This window comes from Thunnus thynnus, chromosome 17 (assembly GCF_963924715.1).
Source record: "Thunnus thynnus chromosome 17, fThuThy2.1, whole genome shotgun sequence".
In the NCBI taxonomy this organism is placed as follows: Eukaryota; Metazoa; Chordata; class Actinopteri; order Scombriformes; family Scombridae; genus Thunnus; species Thunnus thynnus.
This window is the reverse complement of record NC_089533.1, coordinates 2,245,366-2,270,113: the sequence shown is the minus strand read 5'-3', so window position 1 is coordinate 2,270,113 and position 24,748 is coordinate 2,245,366. Positions and strand designations below refer to the sequence as shown.

Here is a 24,748-nt window from a genome sequence, read left to right as displayed (position 1 = left end):
CGGGATTGTTCAAACACTGGCAGTATGAGAGAGTAGTAGTAGTGACAAACTTGTGCTGTAGCTACAAGTCAGCCTATGACAGAACCCTGACTTTACTGCTTTATGTGAGGATTTGATTGGCTGTATGAAAACAAGTTGTCTATCTAAGTAGTATGGAAGTTAATTCCATTGAATTAATGTAAAAGGGGTGCCATCATGAAACCAAAAATAAAAGTTTTACCCCTTCGGTCTCTGATTTTCTTGGACAAAACAACTTTAACAACTCTTAATAACTTTAATGTGGATAATATTACCAGCTTCATTACTATTACAAGCCATGTTAACTAGATGTCTCCCAGCCATGGATCAAAGCTGTAATGCTGGCAAGGTAACAGCACAAAGGCCACTTATAACTGATGAATAATGAACTGAAAACACCTATTGGGCTAAAACTCACAGACAAACTCTCCTGGCCTACTCTGATCCCACTGTGTGAAATTTTAAATTGAGAGCAGATCACAATCTTGCAAAGTCACTGACCAAGCCTTATAATCTTCTTTTACACTGATTATATATTTTTTTTTCTCTGATGACATTAGTACAGTCCTCTTTACCAAGCCCCCACCAACAGCATTGGGCTAAATGGTGATTTTGGCTTAGAGGATGCACTCAATGATGCCCACTGGCTCAAAAATACTTTCCCCCATATAAAACCATACAAAAGTAATGATTATAAACAATAAAAAAAATCCTGAAATTACTTTTTGTACTATCAGAATGAAATACAATAAAATTGGGAACGTCTAGAGCTCTATCAGTGAATCATTTTATGCTCTTCATGTCTGTGAGGAGCCAACAGGAAGTCAGCTGGCTCAGCCAGAAGAAGTCTCTAAAGCTGTGTTCAGACAGACATTAGTACTAAATTATGCAGCCCCCCCCAGGAAATTCACTCCACTCATGCAGCAGGGACTTTTCAAAATTAGTGGCCTCTTCATTAAGTGGCACATTGAGCCCAATTTTAACAGGTGAATACTTTAACTTATGTAACTTGATTAAGTGTTGACAAAATGATTAGGATTGTTTTATTCTATCAGAGTCAAGACATAATTAAAGGTTTACTATTTAAAAACCATTTTGGGGTATAGTTACTCTTTAAAATATGAATATGAATTAAACCCATGTTACTGTACATCCATGTCAAAATTAAAAGATCAAAACTTGATTAAATGTTTACCTTTCTCATTTGGTGCAGATGTTTTCACAGACTTGTCCTGAGGCTCTCCATCTGATGTTGTGCTTCCATCATTCTTCTCTGAGTGTTCAGCATCACCAGGTTCAGTCACTGGATGACACTAAGAAAACAGATGATTTTATTTACCCTTTAGTTCACCAGGTCATCACAACAGAGAAGGTTCTGATGTAACAGATTTAGACTAAACATGTTTCTAGACAATATAGGAGAACAGGGCAAGTTCTAAAACCTGGATTAAAACTATTAGAAATGCTATAATCGTCACCCCAGGGTAGATACAGTAAAGTAGATGGTCTTAAATGCCTGCCATACATCAGTGATTGGCTGCAATAATATTGCAACAATTTTAAATTATGATATTTAAAAGGTGTGGAGCAAATTTCAGATTATACACAGAGGGTAACCAGTTGTGTGAGAAGTGCGACATTCCAAAAAGAGTAATATTTATAGTTTAAATAATTTACAAATTCAATTTCTTCATTTTTGGACAGAACCCCAGTATTGTCCAAAATTAAGGAATTGACACCCGCTCATAAGACAGGATAAGGTTAGCTATCTTTGATTTAGGACTTGTCTTCCAGAAAATTTCATGCATAGAGAGGCCCAGACAGAGACAATGAATACAAAATTGAAGTTATTATTACATTACAAATGGTTATTTCATACCAGTCAGACTACAGTAAATCACATGTTCCAGATAATTGTGTTAAATGCTGGGACGAGAAGGATACATTTCTAGATTTGTATGAGAATGTCAGCCACAGGAATTCTGAAAGAACGTTTATTAAATGTGTGAGCCATGTAACTGGTAAAGCAGTTCCTCTTCGAGCCAAACTCTGTGTAGCTGGAATTTGAAATGAAGACTTGTCACTTTACAGCAATCATGGTTTCATGGTGACTTTGCACTCCTCTGGAAAAACGTGGACATACATTCTATAGGAATATGGACCAAGGAATTGAAGCCTGTCTTGCTTTGGAGTGGTTTACTTATGTTGTTAAAAGGACAGACACAAACTTTACTTGTTAATGACTTTTTGGAAAGTCACACTTTTGAAGGACTTTGCTATTTTTTAGCTTTTTTGTCCTTTTTGCTTTGGGAGAGGGAATGTGTACTGATTGTTTAAATGTACATATTGTATACATTAAAACTCAAATAAAAATATCTTTTTTTCTAAATGTTATTATTATTAATTAACAAGATGAATTGTGTTGCAGTCACTTTCTATAGCATCTAATTTGGTTGTAAATTCAGGTGTTAGAGCTTACCTTTAGCTTGATTGCAGATGCATTCTTCTCTGACTCATCTACTGGAGGGAATGTGGAAAAAGCAGATTGGACAGTAGATCTATACCCATTTATCTCATGATAAGCTGTTCCCCATAAAATCAATAACTATTTGAGTGCACATATTCCTACAGATATGAATACTTTTCATGAGGACATATTTCATTTCATACTGTCACTTGCAATTGTGAATTTTAACATCCACAGGACAGGCGGGCTTCCTCGTGCTTCTGTATTTTTGGAGCCACATATCATGCGCGCTGCCAAGCTGTCTGAGAGTGTGCACATTACAGACTTCCTCTAGCTGAGCCAGCTAACGCCCTGTCAGCTCCCCATACACATGAATGGGATAAAATTATTGAATTATACAACTGGTCTTGAATTTCAAGGTGTTTGTAACAGTCAGAAATAATCCATGTCTACATAGTTTTCGAATAGGCCTACTGTTACATGAATTTTCCATCTGAATTTGAACCCTAAAATATATATACACTAAATAAATAGTTATATGTACACTGGAAATTCAGATAGACGAATTTGAAATTAAAATATTTCAGTGCTGTAAATTCAGAGGTATTTAATGTTCAACATTAGATATTCACTTGTTTATAAAACTAAAGTCTGTCTGGCTATTTTCTTCCATATTCACCTTTCTTATCTGATGCAGTTGGTACTTCAACTGTGATTTCAGACTCTCCTGACGTTGTTTCATCGTTCCTCTCTGAGTGTTCAGCTTCACTGGGTTCATTCACTGGATCACGCTACAAAACAGATGATTTGTTTTACAATAAATTCCTCAGGTTAGACCCACTGACAACATGAAACCAAGAAAACAGCATCTGGATAAATAGAGATAATATAACAAGTTGAAGATAAACAAGATGCAGTGGTGTCACGATCAAGAGAGTGATAAAACAAAAATAAAGTCTGTTAAGGGAGTCATTGAGTCAAAACCTTTTCAGTTTAAGATGAAGATAAAATAAAATATCTCATATCTTTCTGAAAACTTAGATGTGCTACCAAACAAACTTCCTGTGAATAAAGGTTTTGGATAGAAAGAACTTGGAACTGTCCTAAATGCAGCTGTATGATGATGACAATAATGCCTTTACCTCGGCTTCAGTCTCACTCTTCTCTAACTCCTCCACTGCAGTGCAGGCTAATGTAGGAAAAACAGAAAACACATGATGAGCTTCAAAATCATAATGTTTGGTTAGTTATTGATTTATCCCATATTTAATTTATATAGATTTATTGAACTTTATTTTCAAAACTTTAAATTACCTTTGTCGTTTGCCACAGGTGGATTTTCAAATTCGACTTCAGGCTCCCCTCCAGCTGCGGTGTTGTCATGGTCCTCTGCCTCCATCTTATCTGCTCCTCATTCTTTACAGAATAACAGGACAAAGTCACAAACACAAATACTGAAATAAAATATTTCTGTAGGTGTGAATTGCCTTTCAAGCTGACTGGACAGAGTATTAGATAAAGACAAGGACTATAGCTAACATATAACTCATCTTGGTGAACATGCTGAATATTTCACTGAAGGTGAGAAAAGTCCAAATTTTGCGATGTGGAAAAGAAACATCGTTTTCCATTTTTCCTGTCTCCTTTTTCAATGAGTGGACCGAGAGCTGAGTTATTATTTTAGGCATATCAGTAAGACATGAACATTAATTACAAGGTATATTAGCCACAGCTTGTCCAACATGATTTTTTGTAATAAAATTTCTGTCAGCCAGGGATGTTTCTAGGATTTGACGACACTCAGAGCTTAGCCTGGACCTCTGTAGGTGGGTCCGTTCTTCCCCAGATTTTTTTTTTGATAAACAAGCTCTATTATAATTCTTTTTTATAGACTCTGGCACCTTATTTACATTCAAAGTACATGTCTTAATCACTGAAAAATTGAAATGTGTGCCTCAAAATCTGTTGTTTACCTTCCAGATTAATTATGCTAGTAATTAGTATTAGTATTGACTAGAAGCATACTTCACAACTGCTATCATTAAACATATATTGACATGATATCTACATTAAAAGAATAGAGAAAAAAATCACTGTACTGGTAAAACTAAATTGGGAATAATTTCATTGTATGTTGCAGGCTGTAGTGATTCCCACAAGTCTTTACACAAAACAACTATAACAATGTTAAATAAACTCACCATTGTTTTGTGTTTTCATAGCTGTGCCTCTTCCCAGTAGATGACAGTTATCAAATGGAAACACATGGGAATATATATATCCTTCATTTCTGGGTGTATCCCTCACAAACATCCCCTATCCGCTTTTCACAAGGCAAGACTTCAGCATGTGCATTTCCTGTAAATCAGTGACAACAAGGGAAAGTGAAAGTTGGACCATAAAGTCAGGAGTTTAATCAAAATAATACAAGCAGAGGTTTTTGAGATGATTTAAAGAGGTTTGAGCATCATTGTGGCTCTGTCATGAAACTCTTGAATTGTGTCTCCCAAATCAACAAACAGAAATAAGGACAAAGCTACAGATCTGAGGTAAGGTTTGAAAGTTTCTTACAGTAGATAGTTAGTTAGCACATTACTTAGTTATTTTCTTGTAACCATTATTGTGAAAATCTTTAAATAAATATAATCTTAAAAAATCATCACACAAGTAAGTTTAAGGAAAGTTGTTCTGGAGGGTGCAGTTGGTCTGCACCCTCCATGGAAGTTTTGAAATGAAATCACAGCTTTAGAAAAAATGAAATCACATGTACCTACATGTATGAATCAGTATGTATTGTACTGGTACAACTAAATTGGGAATAATTTCATTGTATGTTGCAGGTCATAGTGATTCCCAGAGGTCTTTACACAAAACAACTATAACAATGTTAAATAAACTCACCATTGTTTCGTGTTTTCATAGCTGTGCCTGTTCCCAGTAGATAACAGTTATCAAATGGAAACACATGGGCATATATATCCTTCATCTCTGGGTGTATCCCTCACAAACATCCTCTATCCGCTTTTCACATGGTGAAGAGTTCAGCATGTGTATTTCTTGTAAATCAATTATAACAAGGGAAAGTGAAAGTAGGACAGCTCTGTTATGGAATTTTCCATCTTTAGGGGTTACAAATTGGGTTACACTGTAATTCTTAAGCAGGAAGGGGACATTGTCTCCTCTCCTTAAGACTCCAGCTGTCTGTGATGTTTTGGGGAAAGCAGAAACCTCTCTGATAGAGGGTATATCAGCATTGCCATGGACATTCGAACCAAAACTGCTGAAATTCCATGCAACGTGACCTAAACTGACATGGGTAAAATGCAGTTCCTTGTTTAGAATCTAGTGAACCAATTAGACTAATTTTTCATATTGTAGGCTGATAAAGACTAAGACCTTCAGGGGCAGAACAGAAAGAGACAGTATCCGAGTTGCAAATGACTTCAATGTTTGCTATTTCAATTCTCCTTGGCCAAGTACTTCAATAAACATTTTCAGCTTCAAGACATCAAAGGCTCGTGTCCGTTTCTCTCCACCGAGGTGCTGACCATCGCTCAAAATATCCACAACAAGCTCTACCTCAGGATTTCCCGGAAACCTCGTAACAGTACTAATAACACTAAAAAAACATGAATCTGTTAGTGGAGTTTGGCTTTCACATAACAATGTAAGAAAGGCAATAAACACAGTTAATAAAGGTAAAAGGTCAGGTTTTATGGGTTTAAATATATTCTTATGCCTACCATACACTAAAAGACTTTTAAAAGACTAAAATTTGACACCCTCTCACATCTAAAGACATCAGTCACTGAACTTTTAGTCACAGACTAAGATTTTGCAAAGACTGGGGATCTTGCAGGGTCACTATTTGCAAGACTACAACTAGATTCCTTTTGAGATTATTTCCCATCCTGCTCCTGGTGAAATTTGCAAGAAGAAAAATGGTTGAACAATGGAGAAACAGAAACAGAAGCTGCTCTTGTGTGTGCATCGGTTTGTTCTGAAAAACCAGCCAAAAGAAAATGTTAATTATGTCAATCATTCATAATTCAATCATGTGTGGAAAAGCAGTAAATACACTGTAGACACACAGCAGCTGACAGAAAGAGGAGGTCAGAATATACAGAGAAATATTAGCTTTTTCAGGATGAATAAATGTTAATGTAACTTATAAAAAGGGAAGCTAAAGGGCAACAAGAATGCTGAACTTTCAGGTTTCATCAGGACTCATTAATAACACCATCAATTACATCATGTTTAATCAGGAAAGTAGTTTAAAAACACGCAATCATTTACTGCATACTGCTGTTAGAAACTGGGTACAATCAGCCACCATCAGTAATCAATACAAACACACATTATTAGGCTGTAAACTATTAATCAAACCAATAACTAACAGCAGTCAACGTCACACAACCTTATCATACTTTAGCAGTTACCTGGTGTTTCTGTAGTGGTGACAAAACATTAATAAATATACATATTAGTAGTTTGAATTAAACTGACGCTCCTGCGATCTCTGCCAAACTCCCTTTAAGAAATATGACATTAGCAATTCCAAAAACACATAACTCTAGAAACACAAGAGAAAAGGCGTCATATGTCGACAGTCTTCTTGTCAATTCGGCATCAGTATAATTGATAAAGATAAACTGTATTTCCGTACAAACTTTACAATTTGGATTTTGTTCGCTCAACTCGCCACCAGCCTCCGTTGGTTTGCTGCAGTATTTTAGGAGGAGAAGACGGTGGGAATGAGAGGAGAACAGGTACAAAAATTAAAATTTCTCAGTAAAATACGTGCTGGTTGGTGGATCAGATGCAAGCCAAATTAAACACAGACTCATAACACTGTTCATTCAAAATTTATCGTGTGTGTGACGGTATTTTTTCGGTCGTTACAGTAACTATGCTGCTTCCCAGTTGCTGCTGGGGACAGCGCACCTTCACTATTTGCATGAGCCAAGACTAAAGACTATTATACATGTTTGAGTTTATCGGAATGTCAAAACGATCATGAAAACGAACATGGCAAAACTCATGATTTTATTGCCACATTAGAAATTTGTCTGTGACAGTGAAATCATTTGAAAAGTCGTCTGGTGTAAGGCCAGCATTAGATGGGATTGCTAAAACTGATCTCAAACAATCTCGCTGTTCTGGAATGAGAGAGAGTTGCTTTAGAGATGAGCTCCTGAATACATCTCAAACTTGGATCTAAGCAGTGGGACATTTTGCAAAATAACCTTCAAATAATCTTCAGAAAACGCTCTAAAGAAGAGGTAACAGCATAATTCAGCAAGAACAGAAGAGGAAATATCATCTTTGGATATATTTTTTAAAACAAAACAACTAGCTAGCTGTGAACTGCTACCTGCTACCTGCCACTGTTACCAACATTCCAAAGGAGAAACTGCACTTAGAAAGCTAACAGAAGAGTTATTTTGTGAAGATAAGAAGAAGAAATGAAGGGGTCATTGTTGGTGGTATTCTCTCTCTCTGTCTCCATTTACAGCAGCCTCTCCTAGTTCCAACTATGTAGTGTCTTTGTTCATGTCTACGTCTTCATCTGTGTCATCGTGTGGAGTGCAAAGTCGTGTTTGGATTGACTACAGAACAGTTTTATTTGGTAAGCTCAGTTGTCAATGAGACTTTGGTTCTTCCTTGAAAAGGACCTCAATTTGCTTTAGGAGACATATTTTCTTATTTTGTGTGACATTTAAAATGTTTAAACCATGAATAAATGGTAAATAAACCATGAAACGACCGATTTCATATTCACAACCGTCCATCACAGACTCCAGTCATCAATGCGTACACAGTTTGAAGTTGGGGGTTGCCATGCAATCAAGTTGAGTATCCCCCATATCCAGCTTATCAATCGTTATCATACTTAACTCACTTTTCACAGAAAACACACAAACCTGGCATCTCTGCAGAGATCTTAACCATTAACATTATGTTAAGTTAAAATGGCTAGTCAGTGGTTACAGAGCTGAGTAGTTTTTAGCAGGTTTTTAAATTTGGTTTTGAACGTACTGATGGAACTGCAGCTCTTCGTATCATCAGGCAGGACATGCCACTGAGTTGTGGCTGTCACAGAGAAAGCTGATTGTCCAAATGCAGTGCAAAGAAATGGTACAATCTGGTATAGAGGATATTCTGGAGGATCTAATAGAATTTACTGAGTGAGTTTACACACAGTCTAAGGTTGTTTTTTTTCCATCTGTGAGAATGGGTAAAAAAAAAAGTTTTGGCATGTGAAAATGTATTTATTTTTTGTCAGGATTTGAGGTGTTTGTTGTAATACTCATTTCAGCCACAACTGACCACTCTAAACACAAGGTACATATATTATGTGTTTGCAAGTTATTAAACATTACTGTCATGTCTTTATTTTGGCTGTATTTTAATCAGCACTAATCTGCTGTTAGCGTTAGCTACACTGACATTGGCTGTTAGCCCACTAGCTAGCAGGCTAACATATTGTTCATGGCTAACCGCTACAACCTAGGTTAGATAGTTAGTTAGTTAGTTAGTTTACTGTAACGTCAGTCATGGTAACGGTGTCACTTCACCCCTTATGAGTGGGATGTTTTACAAATAAAGATTTTTTTTAACAAAAATGTATGAGTGGGACATTTGGACACTTGCTAAGGGAATAGGATAACTTTGTAGGCTACATTTAATGATAGCTATACACAAGAGAATAAGCACTCTGGATACATTTTGATGTTAGCTATTTTAATTAGTCAGGTTATTTTTACGAAATAGAATTGGATGTTGTTTATTGAATATTGCAATTATAGTACAATGCTTATTCTTAATAAGTCCTTCAGTTGACAGATGAATCATTGGTACTTATACAGTTGGTTCTCAAACCTTTTCATGTCAGGGACCCCCAAATTTATATGTAACTATCTGAACAGACAGTTGTTAGATATAGTGTAGTATAGAATTCCATAACTGTCTGTACTGTAGGTGGGGAGAAAACTGTCACATCTGATCAGAATAGTCATTCTTATACATTGTGCTAATTTGTTGTGAATAGAATATTAGTAAAGTTAAACTACTCCCCATTTTTATGGGGACCCCCTCAATGACTCCCTGGCGTCACCAGACCCCTATTTTCTATATCACCCTTGAGGTCAGGTAGCTCATTTTTGTTGTTTAATATTCCAGAGAGAAGTCCAACATTTTACTTGTGGGTCCAACAACTCCTAGAGGTGTAGTCCACATCGATGAAGTAGGAGGCCATGTAAGGTTAATAAGCTTTGTTTATTTATTCAATGAATAAAATACTTAAGTAACAGCAACTATGACTCTGAATGATGCTGTCTTTTTTCACAGAGGGCAGAATGAGACCTACACACTGTTGGGGAAAAATCCAAACCGGATCAGCTGTGCGAAGGTAAGGTGTTATAAAGTATGACCCAAACTGTCCCAAACTGGAGCAGTGAGCTAAACTTGAAAGTTCTCAGAGAGAAAATAAGAATATGCTGTTAGTCTTACTTGAATGCCTTTATATGTAACACAGTAATGATTGTACAACATGCAAAGCATTAAAAAGACCCAATTTCAGCTCACTCTTTCAATACATTATGATTATGCTTCTCACTTTAAGTAGTGGATTTTCTCTTTTATGTTTTTTACTTTTAGACCCTTCTTTGCCATAACATACAATATAAGATTATTGCAGATTGGAGTAGAGTCATTTCATCTGAATAAATCATTCTTTCTCTTGATGAAATCTATAGGAAAAATACAGTATGCACAACTCAAAGGTCCAAGCACACCTGAAGGTTCCACTGGTGGAACTTTTCTAGCCAAAAGGAAGTCATGACAGTACATGTTACATAACTTGCTAACACACAATATATGCACTTTGTTTTTAGAGCGTATGGAGAAATTAAAACTCACCTGGAAGAAAACATGAATGCTTTCAGTCCTATTTAGAACATGGGGTAGAGGTGCACTTGTTCTCTCTTGTGGCAGAAATGAGTATTACAACAATAAACACTTGAAATCCAAACAAAAAAACCTGCCAAAACTTTTCACCCATTTTTACAGACAAAAGAAAAACTTTGAAAAATCATCCTGGAAAAACCTTTTTTTCACCTGTTCTTAAGTCATAAACACAGGAGAGAAAAAATAATTTAGATCAGACTTATAAATTGCATGTCCAGAAATATTTTTCTTCTCACTTGCCTTTCAGGGCTTCCGTATAAATGTTTACATATTTTGAATGTACGTATATAAATTTAATCTCTGCATAATGAAGCAACAATACAACAGCACTTTTATACCGATATGTTTTGGTCCGTATCATGTTTGTGACGTTGTAAAGATCCTAAGATTGTAAATATATTTTCCTGGATGTTGCAATAAAGATATAAATATTTTTATCTTACTGTTTTTTATTTTTATAATATTTTTTTGTTGTTATAATAGTTGCAGTTAATCATTCATTTAAGCTGTTCCTGATATCTAAACTGATGAGCTGAAGTTGATGAGGATTACATTGTCAATAAATATGGAACAAGTACTCACAAAAATATGTTTTGGAAACAGTTACCACAACTCAAAAAAAAAAAAAAAATCATCTAATTTATAAAAGAAACTAACAGGTTACAAACTTACTTTTCCTCTAGACCTACCAAAAATAAAACAGTTACTACTCTTGAATCCTTTTCATTACAGTCATGATCAAAGGTTACTCTTTTTAAGAAAATGTTTAAGAAGTCAGACGTCTAACATTTACAGAGGCACAAATTTAGTTAAAAGAAAAGTTTTATCTCAGCTTTTTAAAAGTTGTCTTCCTAATTTTAGCTTACTGCTCTTTTTCATATGCACTCCTGTTACACCATAAGCAACTTTGCTGCAGTGATTTTGGGATCTTAAAACGGTTTATACAGATTTACACAAAAGTTGGGTGTTGTTTTTTTTTTTGCATTTTTATGCATCTTTGCACAAAAATGACTGTGTAGACACACTGTGGATTTTTTTTTACACTGAAAGCACATTTGAAGGGTCTTTTAATAGCCAGTATGAACAGGAGGAATGATTACAGCGAGGAAAACCTCTTTCACTGTTCATATGGACACCTGACTGCTGGTTTAACACACAGTTGAAAAACTGAGAACCTGTCCTTGAAGGTTGAGCAACGATTCAAAATAAGATTCAAGCTTTGCCCAGTTGGTGATCCAGTTTGAGCTCTGGGAAGATGAGACTAAACAACCACTTAATTACTTAATTTTAAGAGCATAAATCACAGTCCCTTTATGAGACCACATAGCCTGCAATATGTAGTTCAGGTGTAAAGAATGGAATTACAGTAGATGAATCGGACTTAAAGGTTGACTGAACTGGGATCCATCAGGATGGAGTAGTGGCAGAGTCTCAGTGATGGACAGTGGAAGAAGTACTCAGATCCTTTACTGAAGTAAAAGTACCAATACAGAAAGAAATACTCCATTACAAGTAAAAGTCCTGCATGAAAAGAAGTACATAAGTATTATGAGCTTGATGTAGTTAAAGTATCGCAGTAAAAGTACATAAGTATTATGAGCTTGATGTAGTTAAAGTATTGCAGTAAAAGTACATAAGTATTATGAGCTTGATGTAGTTAAAGTATTGCAGTAAAAGTAGTGGTTTGGTCCCTCTGACTGATATATTATTATATATGACATCATTAGATTATTAATAGTGAAGCATCAGTGTTAGAGCAGCATGTTACTGTTGTAGCTGCTGGAGGTGGAGCTAGTTTACACTACTTTATATACAGTTAGCTAGTTTAGTCCAGTGGTTCCCAACCTAGGGGTTGGGCCCCTCCAAAGGGTCAGCAGATAAATCTTAGGGGTGGTGAGATGATTAATGGGAGAGGAAAGAAGAAAAAACAAAGTTCTGATACACAAATCTGTTTTCAGTTTTTGGACTTTTTCTCTAATCTTTGATTTTTGCTGAAATATTGGATCATTTGAACATTTATTGAAATGAAAGCATGTGAGAAGTTTAGAGGGAAAAATCACTATTTGGTGGAGCTGTTAACAACTCATAGACATGTGAAATGTGACCCCGACTACACACTGCTTTATGTAAGACGTCAAAAGACAAAAAGGTTGGAAACCACTGGTTTCATCTTTAACAATGTGTTGTATTTTAAAAGCTTGTTATATTATCCATTGTGTCAAATCTTCATCTGAAATAGAGAAGAGATGGAAGTGATTGTTCAGGTGTTTCTATGGGACGTCTCCTCACACAGAGAAAGTGTGTTTTAATAAACCATTAAAATCAGGTGGTGTGTAGGCGTCATCTTACTCTGGATGGAGGCTGAAACTCTTCTCTACGTTTGGCAGAAACTGCTTAGAGGTTGGAGCCAGAGCGTCAAGTATATTCATAGTGCTGCAGGTGAAACCTGCTGAGTCATTGTAAAGTCTGACCAAAAAACAGACACACAACACAGTCATCGTCACAGGAGGAAAACAGAAAGTTCATTCTCAAGTTTATTGTCGGATACAAAAATTCTACAGTGTCAGAAAAGGATGCAGTGAACTCACTAACGTGGAGTCTGTCAGCCTCAGGGGGAGCCTCACTGTGAGCTTTCAGTCGTTTGAATTGCTCTTCGTCTGCAAGCTGCTGCTCCAGTAGCAGTTTTTAAAAAAAATTATAGAACCACCTACAGGTGAAATTGTATCAAACGCTACAGACTTGTTTAGCATCCCCATCTGTACAACTTTGCTGAATCTGGTAACCATGGAATATTACATTTAAGAGATATGGCAGTTAATAAACAGTATGTTGGTGTTTCACTAATGGCCACAAGGTGGGTCTGTTGGTGCTATGATTCAGTATATCATGCAGTTTCTCATGGAGAACTTGTGTGCTGAGTTTCATTTTATTAAAGGCAACAAAATTACAGAAATATCATGTTATAATATTACAGTAGTGCCCCCTGTGGGTAGAATTGTATCAAACATTACACAGTTATGCAGTGTGGCTGTATGCACAACGTTCCCAAATTTGGTTGCAATCCAATTCAGTATTGAAGAGTTGTGGCCCCTTTAGTGCATCAGGCCATGCCTTGAAAAGTTTGGTAACCAATTACAGACAAATGGTAAGTGATACCAAAAAACAAACACATAAGTTTTGTTCGGGGTCCTCTAAATATGGTATGTACCAATTTTGGTAAAGATTAGATAAAATACAGTTGTACTCATAAGTTTACATAACCTGGCAGAATTTGTAAGATGTTTACCACTCATAGTGTTTATGGTTGTGACCAAAAAGTTCAATTTTGATCTCATCACTCCAAATGACTTTGTTCCAGAAGTTTTGAGGCTTGTCTAGGTGCTGTTTTGCAGATTGTAAGTGGGATGTTTTGTGGCGTTGGTGCAGTTTCTGGCAACTTGACTGTGCAGCCCATTTTTGTTCAAGTACCTCGTTATTGTGCATCTTCAAGCAGCCACACCACGTTTTTGCAGAGGATTCTGTATTTCAGCTGAAGTTACATGTGGGTTTTTTTTTTTTTGTACCCCGAACAATTTTCCTGGCAGTTGTGGCTAAAATCTTTGTTGGTCTACCTGACCGTGGCTTGGTGTCAGCAGAACCCCTAATTCCTAATTTCCACTTCTTTATCAGAGCTTGAACACTACTGATTGGCATTTTCAAATCTTTGGATATCTCTTTATATCCTTTTCTTGATTTATAAAGTTCAACTTTCTTTTCTCAACGGTCCTTTGACAGTTCTTTTGCCTTCTCCATTGCTCAGTATCCAGTAAAGTCAGAGCAGCCCTGGATGAAATGTGCAGGGGTCTCTTAAGAGCTGAGAAATTCATTGACACTAATTGCAAACAAAGAAGTCACAGATGTGGAAACTTACCCTTCATAGCCATTTAAACCTGTGTGTGTCAACATGTGTGTATATTATCAGGACATACATTCTATGTATGTAAACTTTCAGGGCCATTTGGGTGAATTCAGTTATCATTATGATTTAAAAAGAGCACAATTATGTGAAAATAAATGGCTTCACCTGACCACTAACCCTAAATAAAAGTTTTAAGCACGATCTGTCATATTTTCCAAATGGCCAATTTTTCACAAATTCTGCCACTTATGAGCACAACCATATGTGCCAACAGAAGCAAAATATTCTCCCCCCAAAATACAATTTTTTTCCAGGTGCAAATGGGTGTGGCCTATATCAGTTGAATCAGTTTCATCCAAGGAATACACTGTGCAAATATTGTTTTGCCACGCCTCATGATTCATGAGTTATTAGACTAAATGTAAAACATGAAATTTGAATAGTTTAGCACTCTTAGTTTTTGAGATATCAACTTTAAAACATTCCTCCCATAGACTTTCCATTATAAATTTTAATACTTTAAAAGAAAAATTACAAGTTACAATAAACTAATAGCATACACCTCCTTAAGAAGATGTACAGTTTGGCATTTAAACTAATTTTGCATGACAAACAATACAGAAGTAGATACATGCCAAAAAACAGGGAAATAATAACTTGCATGTGCATTTTCTGAAGAAAACAGCTCTCACACATTTTTAAATCTTTAAATCATTTTTAAGTCTTTTAGTGCCACCTACAGGTGAAATGGTATTGAATGCTTGTTCAGCATCCCCATGTGTTCAACTTTGCTGGATTTGGTTACCATGGAATATTACATGAAAGAGATATGGCAGTTAATAAGTAGTATGGTGATGTTTCACTAATGAGGTGGGGCTGTTGGTGCCATGCTTCAATACATCATGCAGATTCCTTTGAAAAACTTGTTTACCAAGTTTCATTTCATTAAAGACAACAAAAACATAATACATAATAAAAACATCAAATCATAATAAAAAGATCAATATAATAGATAAACATATGTATAATATGAAAATATTTGTTTTTGTTGTTGTTGTTTGTTTGTTTGTTTTTTCAATCAGCCTGCATGGATCACCTGCCACATGTGGACTAGATTACATTTGTACAACAGTAAATCACTACACTCATACATGTTACCTAAAATGGTGATCATGAAACACACATTTGGGACAAATTTCTCTCCATAAAACTGATCTATAAACACAACAGCTTCACAGACATTAAAATTAAAATATTTTAGCACAAATGAACTATTAAAGTATCCTTTTTTGTGAATACCAACCGACAATAAATCATCCATGAATAGGCTATAGTTTAAAAATAATTGAAAACTTAAATCAATAAATCAAACTTTATTCTCTCTATTTGTGCAGCATCTTTCCTGCAGGTTAGTACAATTAAAATGCTTCTCAGATGGCTGACAAGCTGAAAAACAGAACAAATGTAAACAGTAAGAAAATTTGAGATTAATGAACACAAAGAAATAAAAAGATTAGATTAGATTTTTAGATTGAACTTTATTGTCATTGCACACAATACAAGCACAATGAATATGCAGTTTTGCATCCTACCAGAAAGTGCAAATCATGATATAATCATGAAATATATACAGATAATAAAAAGAAGGTGCTGACAAGGCAATATTTACAGATGAGGTACAAGGGATAAAGCATATATACTTTATATACAGATTAAATGAAATGTACATTATATATAAGAATAATTATCTATATTAATTTTAATCTTAATTTACACATACTTAGAGGTTGTAAACTTCCAGAGACTTAATGTATTCATGTAAAGTTAATAGTCTCTTATTGGAAGCAATTGAGAATCAGAATCATGAGCAAAATCTTTAAAAACGATCTATATGTCCCAGCCACCACACAGATTGACGAGCACATGCTTTACACTTCAGCGGACCTTGGTGTCCTTCGTATAGTTCGGCTAGCACATCGTTCCGCATTGCTGAAGGTTTTACGAGCTGTGTGTCTCTCAGCAGTAAACCTTCTGTCACTGTGAGTGTAGCTCACAGTGCTCCTCTTGGTGTCTGTGGTTTGTAGTAATGTACAAGTGCCACAAGATGGCGGTAGCTATATTTGAAGTACCATATAGGACCTGGCAGAGATTAAAGCCCTGATCAGTCTGATCACCAGCTGTGATTGGCCACTGCAGCATGACGTTGCGATTCTCCAAAAGTTAACTCTGGATCAACTTTCTCGCTGCAGGCCAGTGAGGCACCGCTGTGGCCACAATGTCTGCAGCCTAAATGCACTACCCCCATGTTCTCGCTGCACTGCTTGATTTGATCTGAATACAGCTTTAGGCTATTATTAGCACATTGTAGAGAATGACAATTTTCACTATTGCAAATCTCAGTGAAATGTGGTCTAACAATGGAGGGTTCCCACACTGAATCTCAGACCCTGGGGTCTCAGACCACAGACAACTACGCTGACCACTCATCCAAAGCTCAGCTCTGTCAGACACAGACCTGCAGCTCTTTATACATCCGTGACACAGAGAGCAAGTGGAGCAGAGGAGAGAAACAGACACAATGATGTAACCTCGCTACAAGCTACAAGTCCAACCTGTGCACTATTTGACAAGTTTTTTTTTCTTCCCAAAAACACTTTTTTTTTTTTTTTTTTAAGTATTTGTACGAAATAGATATTAGTAAAAACCACCTATTTGTGCTTTTCCAAATACTGTATTCATATTTGGCTCCACCCTTACTTTATAGTTCCATATTTATGACATTTTATATGAAACATTAAATGCGTTTAAAGGACGTCTTTTTGTAGACCACATTTCGCCCACCAGTGTAATATGACTTTGGAGAATTACCTTCACACTAATCAATATCGCCTCTCTTTCAAGCTACAACTTAACAAATTATCAAAAAGTTTCTTTCATTTTATTTAATTCCATTTAAAGAGAGAAGAAATTACAAAGAATGGTAATAATGTTTCTTACTATGAGGCTATACTGTGCGTGAACATTGCTTATCAGCTCTATTTTAAGTGCAGTGAATTTAACACATATGTTGACTGGACCACTGTGCAGATATTTTGGAATGAAAGAGATTAGGCTACATGTACAGAAACACACTGATGTTCACAGTGCAGATGTAATGAGGAACTGTTGGGGAGGAACTATGGAGGAAACTCCAAACTGTGTTTCAGTCCGACAGATTTACTGTAACACTGGTTCAGACGGTGGTGAACGTGAAAACTAACCTGACTGAGACCAGGCTGACAGCGAAGGAAGTAATTCTGTTTGATGCTTTAAAAAGAACCAAATTAACTTTATAGTCTTCTTCATTTTTATGCAGAGAAGAAAGGTGTGTTTGTGTTTGTTCTAAACATGTGTAACTGAGACCGAACTCTTTATATTATTATTATGTTTTCAATATAATGATGGTCTAATGTCAAATTACAGTACCTATATTTTAGAATTTAGCACTGCTTACTGGATAAAACAATATTCCTAAAGTCAAAGGTGATGCTCCATATTATCTCAGGTTCAGCAGGTTTTTAGAATCAATAGCATCTAATGAGACTATTCAAAATGTGAAAATGTACACTAGTAAACATACAAGCACTTACATGTGTTTACTGAGTCTTTGCCATTTCAAAAACACTAATCAATAAGAAACTTGGTATTTCAGTAGATATTTATTTATTATCATGACTCATCATACTCATTTAAAAAGATTTTCCTCACAAACACAACACCATTGACATTAATATCCTGGATGTCATCATATTTAAGACAGCAGGAGTCTAATTATTCAAAACAACAAAACTCATTCATATGAGGATACAATAACAGTTTGGTTAAAATGAGATAAACATGACATAGAACAAATTAAATTGAACACTTCAAATATTTTGGAAATATAAAACATTCTTCATCAGTTATGTTTGATATATTCTTTAACATAAACAATACACTTAAAAGAAAGTTAAAATATAAGAAATTCAAAAGATAATATTTGTTTGACAATATTTTCAGATGTAATATCTAGATATGTATGTGTATAAGAAAAAATGTGGCTTGTATAAAAATTCCTGTCTGACAACTTTTTCCATATTCATTGAAATTCAGACTTTTCTAGTGAGTTCAACATAATAAAAAAGGTAAAATATGTCCATGATCACCATTCAGTAAGTTTCAGCTCAAACATCTTGCACATTTCCGTGCTCCTTGAAACAATTGCAACAAACAAATTTCATGAATATTTAAAAAAAAAAAAAAAAAAGATTAAATAAAAAAACAAGATATTTAGACATTTAGACTTTATGCCCATATCAGCATACAACCAATAAATGATAGAAATATAAAACAAAAAATACATAAATGAAAATAGTTGTGGTCATGTCAATCATGACTCCTTGATGAAACAGCAAAAATAAAAAAGTAAAATGTACATAATTTCTGACAATATTTGTGCATCCTGTAAAACAATAATGCAATAGGAGGCTTTATCTTGTCTCATTTCCCCTTTAACTCATCATTGCTAACACACACATCTTCTCTGCAAGGAAAATGCTTTCATTTCCAGATATTCTCACTACAGATGTAGCCAGCTTTGTAGATGTTATTGTTCTCTTGCGCTTGTTTTGTTTATGTGTTCACTTCAATCAAGCAATCAAGTGTTCCTTTACAAGTCAAATCACTGACTTTCCCTATTTCTTTATCACAGTCAGAGTCACCTATATAGTCAATTATAAAATCAGCATAAATCTGAAAACGCCATTTTAAAGTAGTTTGGTTCATGTAAAAGAAAACAGTATCGTCATTTTCAGCAGGGTTGTAGTTGTGTTGTGTTGGCTACCTCACACATTTCATCCAGACTTTTAATAGCTTCTTCTTTAGAGTGCGTTTCCCACTCGCTGGGAATTTCACCTCTGCCCTTGAATTTTAACTCATAGTGGTCTTCCAGTTGCTTTTGAAATCGACATACAAACCATTTCCAGTATGCCAGCTTAGATTCATCATGGTCAATTCTCCAGTTGGCATATTTAGGGCCACCAGTTCGGTACTGTTTATAGGGAATGGACTCATCTGAATCACTGTGAAGGTGAAAACGTAAATCACTTGCCACTTTTGTTGTGCAGAATTCGATGCTCATTTCATCTGTGTTTCTGTAGTGCCTACCGGTGACCGCAGTTGATCGATGGAAAGGCACGCTGTGATCCTCAGGACTGTGATCCTCCAGGGTGTTGGTACAAACAGCTGCACAGAATGGACACTTTACCCAGCAGCACTTACACAGCTGATCAATAAGGATTTGATCTGGCTTCAGCCTGAATTTCTGCATCTTATCCAATGAGAGGCGCCTCAAGTCTTGAATGATGGGTTCAAGTCCTTTCTCTATCTCTTCTTTAAGAAAGTCAAATTTGTTTATGTCACTGAAATTTTGACAACAAATGGTGTCGAATGTTAGCTCATCATTTTCTTTTACCAAACTGGAAAATTCCTTCAGCCACATGTCTATGTCTCCTCTCTGAGTTTTGACCCTCTCTGTTGCAGTAAATAAAGCTTGAATCACAAGTTTCTTGATGTCGTCAACATTTTTCTTGAGTACATTCAGTGCTTTAGCTTTGTGTTCTGTAAAGATGTATTTCTTTACTTCCTCTCTTATGAAAATTTTTGCTTGCTTCCTTGGGTGTCGGATGTACCTGATGTAACTATCAAAGTCTTCTTTCTCTGCCAGTGACTTCAACACATGTTTCTCCAAGTTCAACCTGCTCCCTTTGAATGCTGGGGAATTGCATCTCATCTCTCCAGCGAGATCAATGGCGGTCTTGTTACAGACAGCTTCAACAGTGGAATCCTTCAGTTTTTCACAGATCAGTTCTCCAAGCACAACAGCAGATGAGTGTCCTTTGCAGAAACTTCTGAAAATGTTGTAATATTGTATTTTCTTGCTTTCTACAAAAGTTACAGCATCATTTTTCGTTTTGAATTCATTGTGGGACTCTAAAAGCTTACTCCCTGCCATCTCAAGCACATATAGTAGGAGATCAACTGTAAACTCCTTCTTCAGGGCGTATTTCCTCGTATTTTCAAATTCTGTCACTTTTTCTTTGACATTTTTGGCCACCTCCTGCAAGTATGTTTGACTGTACCCTCTTGTAGCTACAGGTTTGCTCTCAATTATGTCAATGCTCTGTTGTTTAACATCATTAATGAGGGATGTGATCAGTTGTTGCTCTTCATATGAAAGCTTTTCACTTGGTTTAAGTAGTCCTTCTTCTTGTTTTGTTGATCCAGATCTAAAAATACTGAAAAGAAAACAAGTTCTCCATCCTTCTTGCCCTTTTATCTTCTTGTTTGCCCTCTTATCGTCTTGGGATTGTTGGCTTTTGTCGCAGAGCTCTTCATGCTTGTTCAGGGTTACATACTTAAAATAACTCCCCGTTGTTGATATTGTTTTGTAGCTTTTAGAACTCTTTGAATCATCTATTAGAGCCCATTCATTACAGAGCTCATTAAGGATAGATATTTTTTCATCTTCCAGGTCGATATCCTTTATAGGTTTAATGTCTCCAGTTAACTCAGTAACCCAGCCACTCCAAACACCGTTGAAATGCTTTTTAAGTTCCTCTTCATCTTTGGCCTTGTCTCTTAACTGTTGAGCAAGTTCTTTGCTCTTTTGTAGCAGCATCTTTTCAAACTCTGCCTTCTTTTCATCTAGTTTTTTACAAGCATTCTTCTGCAGGATGACCTCATCCAGTTTTCTTTTAACTCCCCTCACCTGTTCATCATGAAACTCTTTGATTTTGATATCAAATCGGCCTCGCCACTGAGCCAAGATTTCTTTGTCTCTGTCATCATCAAAGTACTCCTTCATATCTTTTTTGACTTCTTCATATGTTTTGCTCATTTCTTTAAAAAGATAACTAGGATCAACTTTCTCAAGTTTTCCATTTTCAATTCTGTTATAAAGCTGGTTCTCAACGGTCAACATGTTGCTCCTCAGGGCCCAGGTCCAGTTCCCATACTGGACCTCAAGTTTTCTGTACACTGCAATTTCAAGTGTGTTTTTGAAACTGAAAATGAAGTTTTCTTTCAGAAGTGCTTCCCACAGGTCCTTTATGTTGCTTTTGAACTTTGAGAGAGTCGTCCCAGCAGACTGTGAGGCTTTAGAGAGGATGAAGTTCTTTAAATCCTGGATGCTCTCACTATAACCTGGATTTGGAGGTGCCATGGGTGGACTTCCCTCCCACAGTTGGGCAAAGTATTTCACATCTTTTTGCACATCAAATGCAATTATCTCATTGAAGCATTCAGCATCATAAACCTCCTCTTTGGCAGCTAGTTTAGCCATCTCGTCCAGTTTTTCTTGCAGTCGTCTCTTTCCATCCATGTTTTTCTCTGCAGCTCCAATATCTGTTACATTCTGGTGAACAAACACACAACTTGGAGAAAGTTTAACTTTCTTCATCCTCATGATAGCCTGAACAACAATCTGCAGCACATCTTGCATGTCAGCTGGATTCTCTCCAAAGATGTTGATCAATGTCATGTTTCCCAGACCAATAACAAATGTTGCCAGTTCATTGTCGTGGTGAAGAGTGGCGTTACTTGCCAACTCAAGAGCACGCAGTCCTTCGGTGTCCACCACTAGAACATAGTCAAACTTAAAGTCTTTCATCTTCATCTCCTCTGACACTTTGACCAGCTGCATGAAGGCACCCTTGGTGCACCTGCCAGCACTGACTGCAAACTGTAATCCAAACATGGCATTCAGCATGGTTGATTTTCCACTGCTTTGTAAACCCAGAACTGACAAAACAAAAATTCTCTTGTCGCCCAGTTTGTTGATGACTTCATCTAAAAGACTAGAGATCCATGTTAAAGGCACATGACCTGCATCACCATCCATCAGCTCCATTGGGTGCCCTGCTATCATCAGCTCTGCAGCCAGCTCAGGGTATTTAGACCAGTCAGTCTCTTTCTGCTTTGTTTGTTTCTTCAGAGATTTATGGGCTTCATAGATCTGTCCAATTTCTCTAAAGATGTGCTCTAAGCCAAAAGTAGCTGACTGTAGTTTTGCTGATATTTTCTCAAGCTCAGTTTGCTTCTTTATTAACTGATCAGATTTGCCACGCTTCTTCTTCAAATCCAAGACTTCAGACCACTTTTCATCATACTCTTGGAGAATTGAGGACAGATCATCTGTGGAGAGTGAATCCAGTAAGATCTGAAGCCATTTCAGGAAATACTCTTTATCCTCTAATGGCAGAGACGAGAGGCTTTCAATGAACAACTTTATCAGTTCACTAAAGGAAGCATCACATTGTTTTTGACGTATTCTCTTCAATTCCTGTTGTTTTTCACATTTCTCCTTCTCAATGTGCCCTTTGAGGTGATACTGTGCCTTGTTTGTTTTGCACCATTCATGCCACAGTCGGCCTTGACAAGGCAGATATTTATCTTTGATTTTTGAAACATCCATCTTTTGAAGTAAATTCACTATTTTCATAGCAGCAGATTTTCCTTTTTGGCAGACGGTGTTATCTTCATCCACTTTGATTCCAGAGACCTCAGCCATGGTTTCCAGCTGGAAGGATGTATGTTGTCCAGACAAGATTTTTCCAATGATTTCTTTCAGTTCTTCACAAACATCTGACAAGCTTCTGTCTTTCAGACCCATTTTGTATTTTCCTCTGCCACACCGTCCATCAAATGGCGAGATTTGGTGCTACCTTTGCAGTTTCTGTGGAAGAATGTACTGTGACGGTCGTTGATCAAAGTGTTGATCAGCTGAGATTTAGACTGTGATGGTGAATCAAGACGGAAAAATGACACCATGGGCATCTCAGCTTTGCAGATGGGCATACTCTTCATGGTGATGATGTTTGAATCATCTTTGGTTTGAGTTATCTTCCAGCTTTTTGTTATTTGTCTGAATGTCCACAGTGGACACTCAATATCCATTGTGACGGGGTCAGGAACAAGGAAAGGTAAGGCGTACTGACACTGCGATAGCTTTGTAATCATGTTCTGTTTAAGAAAGCTGTCTGAGAAGTGAAATACTGCCATTTGAACATCCATTGGATGCACATGAGACTGTTTTGGTTTAAGAGAGTCTACACCGGTGATAAAATTAGCAAAGTCATCTTCTTCCTCTTCTTCTGTTTCTGTGTTCTGTGGCTTTGAATGGCTCACCTCAGGACTGTCTTGTTTTACAGGAATATATCTGGCTCTGTAGTCTAACATCATTAACCTCTGAAGAAAAGTGTGAGCTAGATCTTTCTCAGATGTGTTGTGTTGCTGTTTTACAGGTTGACTTATTCTAAGAAAATCTGCTGGTGTCAGTTTCTGTTGAAGGTGAAGTCTGCTGAGCAGACTCTGATATTTCTCCTTCCTGTTTTCTTCAAAAATCTTCTCTGACTTCTGTAAATAATAAGTAAATAATCATATGCTGTATGTAAAAATGAGAACTTCAAAGACTGGGTTATAAAGTAAATAGTCTTTAAATTCCTTACCTCATCCTTGTTTCCATCTGCATCTGTATATAAGGTACCTGCAGTACAACAATAAACTACATTACCAGAGGGACAGAGCAATGTACTACTGAATCAATGTACTTTGGTTTCTTTTATTAATTCTGAATTATTAGTTTGATTAGTTTTATTTTTTCTTGACAGGGTTCAGATGAGACTGAAATAGCCATGGAAAGTTCAATTAAAGAGTGAGTGCACTGTGTAACCCTGCTTGGTCCCTCCCTTTACCAAAGTAAAAAAATACAACAGAGTGGGCGGGATTGTTCAAACACTGGCAGTATGAGAGAGTAGTAGTAGTGACAAACTTGTGCTGTAGCTACAAGTCAGCCTATGACAGAACCCTGACTTTACTGCTTTATGTGAGGATTTGATTGGCTGTATGAAAACAAGTTGTCTATCTAAGTAGTATGGAAGTTAATTCCATTGAATTAATGTAAAAGGGGTGCCATCATGAAACCAAAAATAAAAGTTTTACCCCTTCGGTCTCTGATTTTCTTGGACAAAACAACTTTAACAACTCTTAATAACTTTAATGTGGATAATATTACCAGCTTCATTACTATTACAAGCCATGTTAACTAGATGTCTCCCAGCCATGGATCAAAGCTGTAATGCTGGCAAGGTAACAGCACAAAGGCCACTTATAACTGATGAATAATGAACTGAAAACACCTATTGGGCTAAAACTCACAGACAAACTCTCCTGGCCTACTCTGATCCCACTGTGTGAAATTTTAAATTGAGAGCAGATCACAATCTTGCAAAGTCACTGACCAAGCCTTATAATCTTCTTTTACACTGATTATATATTTTTTTTTCTCTGATGACATTAGTACAGTCCTCTTTACCAAGCCC

The 24,748-nt window shown here is 36.4% G+C and overlaps 2 protein-coding genes and 1 long non-coding RNA gene across 30 annotated transcripts in view; 1 reads left to right on the top strand and 2 right to left on the bottom strand.

Annotated features, from left to right (window-relative positions):
• Nucleotides 1-24,748, bottom strand: part of LOC137168212 (interferon-induced very large GTPase 1-like) — a 65,472-nt gene that overhangs the window by 30,033 nt on the left and 10,691 nt on the right. For 20 of the 28 annotated variants that reach the window (XM_067570717.1, XM_067570738.1, XM_067570719.1 and 17 more), the window contains 4 exons: nt 3,628-3,674; nt 3,165-3,276; nt 2,498-2,538; nt 1,214-1,331 (listed from right to left, as the gene is read on the bottom strand). In XM_067570717.1, coding sequence (XP_067426818.1) covers nt 1,214-1,331; nt 2,498-2,538; nt 3,165-3,276; nt 3,628-3,674 — 318 coding nt within the window. Of the gene's footprint in view, nt 1-1,213; nt 1,332-2,497; nt 2,539-3,164; nt 3,277-3,627; nt 3,675-3,799; nt 3,902-4,686; nt 4,846-5,386; nt 5,420-24,748 lie in introns of those variants that run through there. The other 8 variants (XM_067570744.1, XM_067570742.1, XM_067570741.1 and 5 more) reach the window with 8 other exon arrangements.
• LOC137168367 (uncharacterized) lies at nt 7,619-10,576 on the top strand. Its single transcript, XR_010924267.1, has 4 exons — nt 7,619-8,114; nt 9,668-9,748; nt 9,836-9,896; nt 10,243-10,576. It is a non-coding gene; the product is annotated as an uncharacterized lncRNA (long non-coding RNA).
• On the bottom strand, nt 18,017-23,046 carry LOC137168215 (interferon-induced very large GTPase 1-like). Its single transcript, XM_067570746.1, has one exon. It carries the CDS (start codon nt 23,038-23,040, stop codon nt 19,180-19,182), a length of 3,861 nt encoding a protein of 1,286 aa, XP_067426847.1. The 5' UTR covers nt 23,041-23,046; the 3' UTR covers nt 18,017-19,179.